This window comes from Palaemon carinicauda, chromosome 19, assembly GCF_036898095.1.
Source record: "Palaemon carinicauda isolate YSFRI2023 chromosome 19, ASM3689809v2, whole genome shotgun sequence".
NCBI classification, from domain to species: Eukaryota; Metazoa; Arthropoda; class Malacostraca; order Decapoda; family Palaemonidae; genus Palaemon; species Palaemon carinicauda.
The window spans coordinates 70297622-70310496 of NC_090743.1; the positions used below are offsets into that span (position 1 = coordinate 70297622).

General features: G+C 46.7%; 1 protein-coding gene across 1 annotated transcript in view; it reads right to left on the bottom strand.

Moving 5' to 3' along the window:
* emei (transmembrane protein 161-like emei) overlaps positions 1-12875 on the bottom strand; it is a 196903-nt gene that overhangs the window by 159168 nt on the left and 24860 nt on the right. Inside the window, exons 3-4 of the mRNA XM_068393608.1 lie at positions 10312-10585; positions 291-370 (exon numbers count right to left, since the gene is read on the bottom strand). Of these exons, the coding sequence (XP_068249709.1) occupies positions 291-370; positions 10312-10585 (354 nt within the window). The remainder of the gene's footprint in view (positions 1-290; positions 371-10311; positions 10586-12875) is intronic.

Genomic DNA, 12875 nt, shown 5'->3' on the forward strand with positions numbered 1-12875 from the left:
ATGATCAACAAGACGATTTTCACAGAAGAAAGGGAATGGGAGCAAAGGTATCAGAAGACAGGGGCCTGAAATGCTAGCACACCATATAATGGGGACAATATATACACTAGTTAACGAAGGTACAGTGAACTTGAATATCGGGTATTGGAATGGTCACATGCTGGATACTGTCTATATTTAGGAATCAAGATGCTAAAATATACCAGACCACAACTGATTTTTGATCTTCAGAAATATGAATGTACAACATACACTTAACTCTAAACTCTTTCCAAGTTACAAAAGGATACAGTGCAAATCCAACGGCCAGGAGACACCATAGCATGCTCAAATTCACTTCGCCTTTTGGGGGTGCAACAGCCAAGAATACCTATGGTAAATAAGATAAACATTAGCCTGAAAAATAGTTTACTAGTAATAACAAATTAAAAAACCAATCAATTTATCCATAAAATAGTACTAGGAAAAGCAAGGTGATAAAATAACAATATCAAATCTTAAAGCAAAGTCAACTTCTGTACAGTATGCCCTTAGGAGTCTAGTAGCAGATGGTGAACTTCATGTACAGTAGTAGTCCCCCCAAATTTTATGGATGGTCAAAAAATAAAAATTCTGCACACTAACTGGAATAAATTATATAAGATCACAAGCTTTTTTAATATAAATCTGGTGAGAAAAAAAAGGAGTAATGTCATCACAAATAACAAGTCTTAAAGCAAATTGACTGTTTGTCTTCAAACGACTCCAAAAAGCGTAAACTTACAGGAAACCTGCTCCCTTGGCAGTTATATGAATAAAAAATCAAGAAAAATGATATCTTAATTATAAAATAAATTTTTGAATATACTTACCCGGTGAATATATAGCTGCAACTCTGTTGCTCGACAGACAAACTCTACGGAAAAAACTCGCCAGCGATCGCTACACAGGTTGCGGGTGTGCCCAACAGCGCCATCTGTCGACCAGATACCCAGCTCTTATGTAAACAAAGACTCAATTTTCTCCTCGTCCCACTGCGTCTCTATTGGGGAGGAAGGGAGGGTCATTTAATTTATATATTCACCGGGTAAGTATATTCAAAAATTTATTTTATAATTAAAATATCATTTTTAAATATTTAACTTAGCAGGTGAATATATAGCTGATTCACACCCAGGATGGTGGGTAGAGACCAGTAATATATGTTTACATTTTATGAGCTAAGAGTTTTTTATTTCATTTTAGAAGTTATCAAAATAACAAAAACAAAATAAATAGGTACCTGGTAAGGAAGTCGACTTGAACAATTACTCTGCCTTTTAAGTACGTCTTCCTTACGGAGCCTCGCGATCCTCTTAGGATGCTGATCGACCCCTAGGAGCTGAAGTATCAAGGGTTGCAACCCATACAACAGGACCTCATCAAACCCCTAATCTAGGCGCTCTCAAGAAATGACTTTGACCACCCGCCAAATCAACCAGGATGCGAAAGGCTTCTTAGCCTTCCGGACAACCCATAAAAAACAACATTTCAAAAGACAGATTAAAAGGATATGGAATTAGGGAATTGTAGTGGTTGAGCCCTCACCCACTACTGCACTCGCTGCTACGAATGGTCCCAGTGTGTAGCAGTTCTCGTAAAGAGACTGGACATCTTTCAAGTAAAATGACGCGAACACTGACTTGCTTCTCCAATAGGTTGCGTTCATTATACTTTGCAGAGATATATTTTGCTTAAAGGCCACGGAAGTTGTTACAGCTCTAACTTCGTGCGTCTTCACCTTAAGCAAAGTTCGGTCTTCCTCACTCAGATGTGAATGAGCTTCTCGTATTAACAATCTGATAAAGTCTGACCAAGCATTCTTTGACATAGGCAAGGATGGTTTCTTAACTGAACACCATAAAGCTTCAGATTGGCCTCGTAAAGGTTTAGTACGCTTTAAATAGAACTTAAGAGCTCTAACAGGGCATAAGACTCTTTCTAGTTCATTGCCTACGATCTCCGATAAGCTGGGAATATCGAAAGATTTAGGCCAAGGCCGAGAAGGCAGCTCATTTTTGGCTAGAAAACCAAGTTGCAGCGAACAAGTGGCTTTTTCCGACGAAAATCCGATGTTCTTGCTGAAGGCATGAATCTCACTGACTCTTTTAGCCGAGGCTAAGCATACCAGGAAAAGAGTCTTAAGAGTGAGATCTTTCAGGGAGGCTGATTGTAACGGCTCCAACCTGTCTGACATGAGGAATCTTAGTACCACGTCTAAATTCGATCCAGGGGTAGCCAAACGACGCTCCTTGGTGGTCTCAAAAGACTTAAGGAGGTCTTGCAGATCTTTATGTTTGGAAAGATCTAAGCCTCTATGCCGGAAGACCGATGCCAACATGCTTCTGTAGCCCTTGATAGTGGGAGCTGAAAGGGATCGTCCTTTTCTCAGGTATAAGAGAAAATCAGCTATTTGAGCTACAGAGGTACTGGTCGAGGATACAGAAACTGACTTGCACCAGTCTCGGAAGACTTCCCACTTCGATTGGTAGACTCTAATGGAAGACGCTCTCCTTGCTCTAGCAATCGCACTGGCTGCCTCCTTCGAAAAGCCTCTAGCTCTCGAGAGTCTTTCGATAGTCTGAAGGCAGTCAGACGAAGAGCGTGGAGGCTTTGGAGTACCTTCTTTACGTGTGGCTGACGTAGAAGGTCTACCCTTAGAGGAAGACTTCTGGGAACGTCTACTAACCATCGAAGTATCTCGGTGAACCATTCTCTCGCGGGCCAGAGGGAAGCAACTAACGTCAACCTTGTCCCTTCGTGAGAGGCGAACTTCTGCAGTACCTTGTTGACAATCTTGAACGGTGGGAATGCGTAGAGATCCAGATGTGACCAAGCTAGGAGGAAAGCATCTATATGTATTGCTGCTGGGTCCGGGACTGGAGAGCAATAGATTGGAAGCCTCTTGGTCAGCGAGGTTGCAAAGAGATCTATGGATGGTTTACCCCAAGTGGCCCAAAGTCTCTTGCACACATCCTTGTGGAGGGTCCATTCGGTTGGAATTACTTGCCCTTTCCGACTGAGACAATCTGCTATGACGTTCAAGTCGCCTTGGATGAACCTCGTTACTAGGGAGATGTCTTGACCTTTTGACCAGATGAGCAGGTCCCTTGCGATCTCGTACAACGTCAGTGAGTGGGTACCTCCTTGTTTGGAGATGTACGCCAAGGCCGTGGTGTTGTCCGAGTTTACTTCCACCACTTTGCCTCGAAGGAGAGACTTGAAGCTTTTCAAGGCCAGATGTACTGCCAACAGCTCCTTGCAGTTGATATGCATGCTCCTCTGACTCGAGTTCCACAGTCCTGAGCATTCCCGACCGTCTAGTGTCGCGCCCCAGCCCACGTCCGATGCGTCCGAGAAGAGAACGTGGTTGGGAGTCTGAACAGCCAGGGGAAGACCCTCTCTTAGGTTGATATTGTCCTTCCACCAAGTCAGAAAAGACTTTATCTTTTCGGAAATCGGGATCGAGACCGCTTCTAGCGTCTTGTCCTTTTTCCAGTGAAAAGCTAGATGGTATTGAAGAGGACGGAGGTGTAGTCTTCCTAGTGACACAAATTGTTCCACGGATGACAGCGTCCCTACCAGACTCATCCACAGCCTGACTGAGCAGCGTTCCTTCTTCAGCATCTTCTGGATGGATAGCAGGGCTTGATCTATTCTGGGGGCTGATCGTCTTGTTGTTCAGCAACGTCCTCATCAGAGGGTTCCTCATCCGAAAACTGATGAGGAAACGGCAACGGAGTGGGCAACGTCTGGCTCGCTGAGTCCGGTCGCACTGGTGCATGCGTGACGGAGCCGGACGCAACATCATGGAACTGCTGCACAGTCTGTGAACTGTCAACAACCATGGGTGCGCGAGGAAGCACAGCGTCCACCCGAGACTGTCTAGACCGTCTGGGTTGTGCAGTCAACACCATACCGGGTTGCTGAGGTTGACGCACTGCGTCAAAACAAGTCACCTCTGCTGGTTGTTGAACGTCCTGAACGTCAACAACCACCTCCGAGCGTCGCTTAACGTCAACGTGCGGCTGGCAACCCACACTGGGTCGCATCGGTGGAGGAACCACCTCAACTGGCAGACGCGAGAAGGTTACCTCAGCGTCAACAGGACGCACAACCGACCGGTTGGAAGGTTGTTGGCCAGAAGGTTCGGCAGCAACCTTCTCCGCATTAAAGTCCTCTATCAAGGACGCAAGCTTGGACTGCATGTCTTGCAGCAAAGCCCAATTAGGGTCTACGGGAGCAGGTGCGGCAACAGACGGGGTTAGCGACTGAGGCGGTACCGCTTTCCATCCCTGAAAGCCTTGTTTATGCATGACATAATTGTACAGCAAAACTTCAAAGGCTCGAAAACAGCTGTGAAGTTGACCTGTAAAAAACTTGGAGCGTCTCCTGGCCAGGCGCCAGGGAGAGTCTACGAGATTTGAGAAGTCTATCTGGGCAGAGCCATGAACTCCCAAGCCGAGAACTTCTCTCGTGTCATATCAGACTCTCGCTCTATAAGCCAGTTTAAAAGAAGGGAAAGCAAAGGCTGTATCCCCCAAACTCCTCCTGGTGATAAACCAGTCACCTAGCCAACGTAAAGCTCTCTAGGAGAGCGAGAGAGCACTAGCTTAAAAACAACGGCTTCGAAGTAGCTAGGCCTAGTGTAAGCTCTGACGTTTAGGCGAACGAGGAGCAGCAGTTACAAAAAGATCCGGACAAAGATCCTTAAAAAAAATCATCATGATTTAATTAAAGTCCATAGAGGGCTAAGCAGCTTTAGGCTCCTCTCCATCTGACAGAGTCCTCTAGGGAATATCAGTAGGAGGGGGAACAGCAACTTCCTCATCTACAGGAACCTTGTCCGATAAAAGCTGAGTCTCAAGCAAGGGAGAGACCTACCGTGGTGGCAATGCTTTACAAGCAGAGTCCACACTCACTGGTGCATTAGTAGCGGACTAGGACGCAACGTCATGTAACTGCTTGACAGTCTGTGAACTGTCAACAACTGAACTGTCAACCACAACAGGTGCGTGAGGACGCACAGCGTCCACTCGAGGCTGCTTTGACTGCCTAGACTGAGCAGTCAAAACAACTCTAGAATGCGGAGGTTGACGCACAGCGTCAAAACAAGTCAACTCCGATTGTTAGCGAACGTCTTGAACGTCAACAGGAGCATCAGCAAGTGGCCTAACGTCCAAATGCGGCTGAAAATCCACACGAGACCGCATCGAGTGTGGTTCTAAACAACCTGACTGACGTGACTTAGCTACGCCAACGTCAACAGGAAGCACAAAGGAACGTTAGGTTGGCTGAAAGCCAGGATATCGATGAGATAAACGACTAGACTCAACGGACTAATCGGCAGAATAGTCTTCCATAAGGGAGGCAAGCATATAATGCATGTCTTGCCATACAACCCATTAAGGATCAACGGAAATGATAGGTAGAGGAGAAGATGGCCTACAAGGGACGACCTCTATCCTTGAAGCTCTGACCAACATCAGCTTGACCCTAGATGATGGTAAATCATCAGGTACTCCTCTCTTCCTCTTCAGGGAAGACACAAGCGAAGTCCGTTGCCTTGACTTTGTCGAAACGGTAGAATCCCCAAGGGAAACCCTGGGAATTTTCGCAGGATAAGATAGGATACTAAGCCCAAAGGTCTGAGTTACGGCCCTCACTAAGGCACTGAACCATGACTGTAGGCTGATGGATGCGCTGTCCTTAAGTTCCCCTGAAGGGAACGAGATCGAAGGGTCTTTCCGAGGAGTCTTCATCCCAGACGAGGAAGACTTCAGAAGCATCGACATTGGTTCCTTCCTTGGTGCCAGTAGTTTCATAACCCTGAAAACCTGTGACTTACCCCCTTCCTATTTCCCCGGCAGTTACACTGTTATGCATTTGCAGGGAGGGGAATGGGGTGACTTTGAATGATCAGAGGGAACCTTACAATTCCTTGAAGAAAGAACCAAGGTTCTTGACAGAGGAGACCTAGAAAGCGTCTTATTCTTTTGGGACTTATGCTGCTTAGAGGTCATTAGATGGCAATCCTCACTTGGATGAGGGTGGCTACTCACCTATATAGTTATACGCTGGGTGGTTGATGACCACCGACACGTTGGCGAACACTGAAGAATCACTGGATGGTGGCGCACTGGAGAACCTGGCGATCGGTGTCGCACTGCCGAACACTGGTGTACCGTTGATGAACACTAATGAGCAGGTGAGCGTTAACACAAAATTGCTATGACAACCACAATTGTCTGACAAGAGGACAGGTGGTGAGCCGACAATCAACGAACTAGTGGGGAACGACGCTATTGACGCGAGGGTGATCGGGGCTTACGTGAAGCCGGAATAATGCTCTGATTAAAAGACGGCGATACTCTATCTGTGGTACGGCGAGTCGGCAAGCAGGCAATTTACAAGCAGTGGGTGAGCACTGGCGGGCAGGCAACCGATGAACAGTAGGCGGAACCCGACGTTGACGAGCAGGCGATTCACGAGCTGTCGGCAGAGCAGGCACTTTACGAGCTGACAGCTGAGCAGGCAATTCACAAGCTGTGGGCTAAGCAGGCGATTCATGAGTTGTCGGCTGGGCAGGCGATTCACGACCTGCGGGTTGACAAGCAGCAGGACAATGAACCTGAACCTGACAAGCAGGTGAATGCTGAGCAGGAGCCTGATGAGAGACGAGACGGGGAACGCTGCACAGAAACTCGGCGAACAGGTGAACGATGGGCAGAGGGTCAGCAAACAGCTGCTAGATGAACAGAAGGAGAAATGTGTCCTTTGGAAGCAGGCACATCCTCAGGAGGGGATCGTGAACAATCCCTCGCAGGAGTGATACAAACCAAATTTCGTTGGTGAAAAGACGAATACGATGAAGCAGGCGAAGGTCGGGAACCAGAAGAAGCAAGACGGGAAGGTTCCTCGGAAGAGGAAAGCTGCAAGGATGAAGATTTAAAGAGTAATTTTTTCGCTGGAGGTGAAGAGGCACCCCAAAGGCGTAGCCGTGGACGAGCACGGTAAGGTCTCCTACCGCAATGACAATGTCCTGCAGCAACCAGAGGATCAACAAGCTGATTGCCAGCAGGCCTCCGAAGAGGAGTCTCTATGAGTGCCCCTTCCCAGGATCGAGAAAGGTGAACACTTGCAGGAGAGACATGCCTTGGACTTTGTTCTCCCCACCCCCGAAGGATGCTCGTCAGGGGGAGAACCTCAGTCCTCTGTGGCGGCGGCGGAGGAAGAAGCAGCAACAGAGTCTGCTGGCAGGGCAGCAAGCAAAACCTCCGATACCGCTAGAGTTATGGGGTCTTTTGACTGGCCAGACAGTATTACATTGGATCCTTCTCTCTGGTTACAGTTCACTTTCCCTTTGCTTACACACACCGAATACTGTAGTCTGGCCTATTCCTTACATATTCTCCTCTGTCCTCATACACCTGACAAAATTAAGATTACCAAACAATTCTTCTTCACCCCAGGGGTTAACTACTGCACTGTAATTGTTCAGTGGCTACTTTCTTCCTGGTAAGGGTAGAAGAGACTCTTTAGCTATGGTAAGCCACTCTTCTAGGAGACACTCTTTAGCTATGGTAAGCCACTCTTCTAGGAGACAGACACTCCAAAATCAAATCACTGTTCTCTAGTCTTGAGTAGTGCCATAGTCTCTGTACCATGGTCTTCCACTGTCTTGGGTTAGTTTTCTTGCTTAAGGGTACACTTGGGCCCACTATTCTATCTTATTTCTCTTTCTCTTGTTTAGTTAAAATTTCTATAGTTTATATATGAGATATTTATTTTAATGTTGTTACTCTTCCTAAAATATTTCATTTTTTCTTGTTTTCTTTCCTCACTGGGCTATTTTACTTGCTAGAGCCCCTGAGCTTATAGCATCCTCCCTCGGGGGGAGAGCCGGGCCGACCTCACTAGGGGAGGCAGCACTGTCTCTCGAGGACCAAGGTTGACCGGGGTTAGGCGGCCTATGTTAATACTAGACGGTTCCCTTAAGGAAGCCATTCAAGTAGGGGCTTCGGAAGAAGGCCGGGAAGCGAAAGAAGAAGGCCGGGAAGCGAAAGAAGAAGGCCGGGAAGCGAAAGAAGAAGGCCGGGAAGCGAAAGAAGAAGCCTTGAGTTTCTTTTGCTCCAAAGTAACCTTCGAAGGGATTTTTTAACCAATGCCCATACCTTTCCCACTGGGAGGCAGACAACTTCCGGCATGCATTCCTTTTATTAGATTTGTGGCAGCATTGTCCTACTCAGACTGGACAAAGGTGGTGAGGATCAGTTTCCACCACGGATATGAAGGTATCACAGGTGCAGCCCTCGAACCAGGGCAGGTGTCCGTGGCCGAAGTATCTGCTGAGGAGAGAGAGACCGCTTACCTGTTTGTATGCGCACTGGCATACTATCACGCTCTCTCTTGGTAGAGCGGGTAGGAGATCGTGAATGCTCTGACTTTGAGGGCGGAAATATTGGAGATCCCTTGATGAGATCGTGCCCTGCTGCATTACTGTGCGCTGCTGCTACAAACCATGATCACGAGTCAACGTGCTTTCACAAACGAAAACACGATCACGTGCAGAAGTGGAAACACAAGCTGAAAAGCTTTCGCGATCATAAGTGAAAGGGAGAGCATGAGCTGCAGGAAGATCACCCTGGAGTAGAGGGTCATATGTTGAAATGGTCAAGCAGGCTGGAGTGTCAATATGAGCTGGCGGGCGGTTGAGAGCTGCCTGGACATTTGCTGGAACTTACTAGCATGCTGAAGATTGTTTGCACATTGGAATTGGATGACGAGCTGGAGCCTCATCATGCGCTGGACCCTGGTCATGCAAAGGAACTGGTTACTTTGGAAATTCCTACTGTCGGCACTGCGAGATGGGGTAGTGAGCACTGGTTAATGATAGCAAAGTGCTTCTGATCATGTGCAGTGGGTTCTCGTAGTTCTCGTAAAGGTGAAACTCCAGCATCGCTGGTCAGGACTCCCTCGGGAGAGTGATGAGAGCTCCTCAGAGATCCCAAGGTAGGAACTGAGCGATGAATGCATTGAACTCGCTGGGAGCAAGCAACCTCCTCCTCACAATCTAACGAACCGCACACCAAAGGGCTAGAGACGAGTATGTGCAATACTAAACACGTTCTTGTAGTACAGCGTGGCGGAGACAAGTCTGGGAAAGACCTAACACGCGAAGGGGAATGGTGTACCCCTAAGGTGACAGGAACAGGCTTCGGTCTTTGCTCACTCTCCGCCAGGTGAGTGAACTCAGAACAAGGGGGTGCTCTGTTGTTGGCATACTGAGTTGGAACAGTGGCAGGATATCTACTCAGGGAAGTCATAACGAAGCGAGGGAGACTGCACTGGGCACAGACGCCAGACTCCTCAGGTGCAAAATCTTCAGAGCTCCTACAAGGAGGATCAAGGTCAACCTCCAAGGAAGCCAGTGTACCCTTCCTCTCTGCTCCCTACTGCAAAAACTCCAACAGACCTTCCTTCGACAGAGGATCAGCGATATCCAAGAAAAACCAAAACTGTAAAAGATCGTCAACAGAAAGAGACTCCCTTGCGGAGAAGGGTGGTGCCGCTTTGCTAGGGGAAGCGGCAGTGTTCTTTAATCCTAAGAGATGTCACAGAGTTAAAGGGGTGACCAGTCATGCTCGATCGATCCGGGGGGGGGAGGGGACTAACTGAAGAGGAGTTTCAGGTAGAGATAGAGGAGTGGAAGAAGGAAGTCGAGGTTTCTTCAACTTCAATCATGACCCAGAAGGAGAAGAGTCCCTCTAAGACTTCTTCTGCCTCTTACTAAATCTCTCCACTGGAAGGATGACCACTCACTACATTCCTGACAGGCGTCATGCTAAGTACAAGGTCGTCCTCGTTAGGTTAGGCACAGGGAATGAGGATCCGTTTCCACCTGGAACATGAAGGTACCACACTTGCGGCCTTCAGGTCCTGGAAAAGTCCCCATTACGACCAAGAAGAATACCACTCACAACCTAAAAAGAAAATGAAAAGAAAAAAGATTAGTCTTATAACCAGTAAGTAAGGGCGGTGGAGAGAGACGGTACTACCCCCTAGCACCCCCGCTAACTAGAGTGTGGGGTAGTTACACTTCACTAAAAGTCTTATGGCTAGTCTTCCAGCTTTGCCAAAAGTATATTCCCAAATACAGAGCGAAAGGGTTTCTATTAAGTGAGGGAACAAATTGGCAAGATTCAAAATAACTAATAATATATCTTTACACTAAACAGTGGCAATTCTATATTATACTACTATACATCTGGCATTACACACACATTACCTTACCTCTGTCAGAATGTAAACAATGGCAGCACAAACTGAGAAATCAAGCAGCCACTGATATTCAGTGTAGTACTTCAACTGCATCACTTCTCCTGGGACCAATCGAGACATCTCCATTGTCAAATCCAAACTACGAGGAACAGTAAATGTTCCATCATCCTTTGGAGTTCTCTCTTTGCTACTGTTCTTTCCACCTTTCCCTTTCTTTCCTTTGTCTTTTGGAATACCAGCCAGGTTCCGCAGTTCTTCATCCGTTGGATGCAAATAGTACATTAACCTGTTTACAAGCAAATCATAGACTACTATATAGTACAGCATTAAACTGATTAAAAAGACTGCAGAATATACACAAAACAAAACTGAATAAAGTAATCATCTATATCAAAATATGGCAGACAGAACTGTAGAATTGACAAAAGACAAAACTGCAACTCTAAAATTATCTAATTTTTTCAGAACATGCAAAACAGTATCGCTAAAAATTTAAATAAGCTAAACAAGAAAAATTTGGAAGTAATTTGTATTTTACCTAACTTACAAATCTCAAGCTATTTATTGGGAATTATCTTTTGGCGAAGCTGGAAGACTAGCCATTAAGACTTTAATGCATGGTGGCAACAACCCAATCACAAGTTAGTGAGTGTGTGAAGGGGGTATCGAGGGTAAACAGGTACCCCCACTCACTCACATTGCGGTAATATCTCACCACTTTGATTGCAGACAGGACTTATGGGGGACAGGTGACAGTGACAATTTGATTATTTGATTAAATAGCTAAATGTTTGTACGTTAGGAAAAATACAAATTACTTCCAAATTTGTCATTTGTTCCGACACTGACAAACCTAATGGTATTTAATTCGGATGCCTCACCCTTTAGTGGGGCGGTAGTCTGACCTCTGGCTTGGCCATTGACCCGAGTTTTAACCTATACAGATTACACTGTAACTGGGAAAAATCTTGACACCTCACTAAAAGGAGACATTGTGTAATGTGCCCATAGCGGCCTGAGCAACCTGTGCTGTTGTGAGGAACTAGCAATGTGACAGTCTAGATAAGAATATTCTGAGTTTTAAAATAGGAATGTGATTCAAACATAGACGTTCTCAATACCCATCTCGCAGGGGATATTGAGTATGTGTACAAGTATGAAGACTATACTACATTACACAAGGGAAATGGTTATTATCTGTGGATAGACGAGTCTGAAAAGTGGTGTTAATTATCATATCCAGATATACCAGTCTTGAGAGGCTTGCAGAGATGATTTCTCGAGATTTATCACGCTCCCCAGATCCTGACAAAACTCGAGCAGCCTGTCTCCATGGTGAAAAATTGTCGTCACCAAGTCTGCCAGAATCAGCCAATCATCGAGGTGGAGAAGAAGACAGATACTGATTTTGTAAGCTCAAGAAGACACTAGGGTGAACACTCTAGTGAAGACCTGGGGGGCTGTCGAAAGGCCAAAACAGAGCACTTAGAACTAGGATTGCCAGTTCTCGTGTATGATCTGAAGATACTTCCTTGAAGACGGATGGATTGGGATCTAGATGTTTGCATCTTTGAGATCCAGGGTGCACATGAAGTCCTGAGGCCTTACTGCCTATATGACAATGTTTGCCGTCACCATCATGAACAGGGTTCGTAGAACTCTCCTGTTCATGGCCGAAAGATCGATGACTGGTCTCCAAACTCCAGATGCCTTCTTGACAAGAATGAGTCGACTAAAGAAGCCTGGGGACCCGTCGGGGACCTCTTGGAGAGCACCCTTCTCCAACATGGTCTGGACTTTGGCCTGGAGGGCCAGCTCCTTTGCGGATCCCTTCGCATAGGAGCTCTCTCCAGCCCACCGGTAGGCTGATGAGAACAATGACCTCCCTAATGGGAGCAGCCTCTGTCACTAACCCTTCTACCTATAACTCCTCTGGAGTATTGAGAGCCCTTTAGGTCTTTAGTAGGAAAGGGTAGTTGTAACACCTTCTTGGAGGACCCTGCTGTCCAATTGGTAGAGGGTTTGTTGGACTGCGGCTGCTTCTTGGGAGGTGAAGGAGCCTTCCCATAGGACCTGGTTGCCAAGGTCCTTTGGAGGTGAGAATCCTTGGTGGATTTCCTGCAATATTCAACCGACCTCTCGACATCTTGGCTGAAGAGAGAGGTCCCTTTTAGAGAACGGTTCCTAAGAATGGACAGCTTGGCTCTAGGAACTGGTCTAGGGAACCTTTCAATCACTGCATCTCATCTCATGAGGATTGCATTTGCCTACAAGTTAACTACCCAGTGGGAAAGGGATTCCAAGGTCCGAGTGTCAGGCACAAGAAAAGTTTCCATACACTCCCTTGTACTTTCCTTGGACCAATCCTCAGTCCGTACAAGGTGACCTACTGAGCCCAACCATAGGTGCAGCCATGAAGCAGCCTGCATGGTGTACTTAGTGACCTTTTCCATATTGATGAGCTCAGAGGCCGAGAAGGTACCTGAAAGACTGGCAAGCCTCTCTACGAGGATCCATCTTGAGAGAGATTCCAGAGAGGGATCCAACGTCAAATCCGGGACCAGTTCGCATTCAAC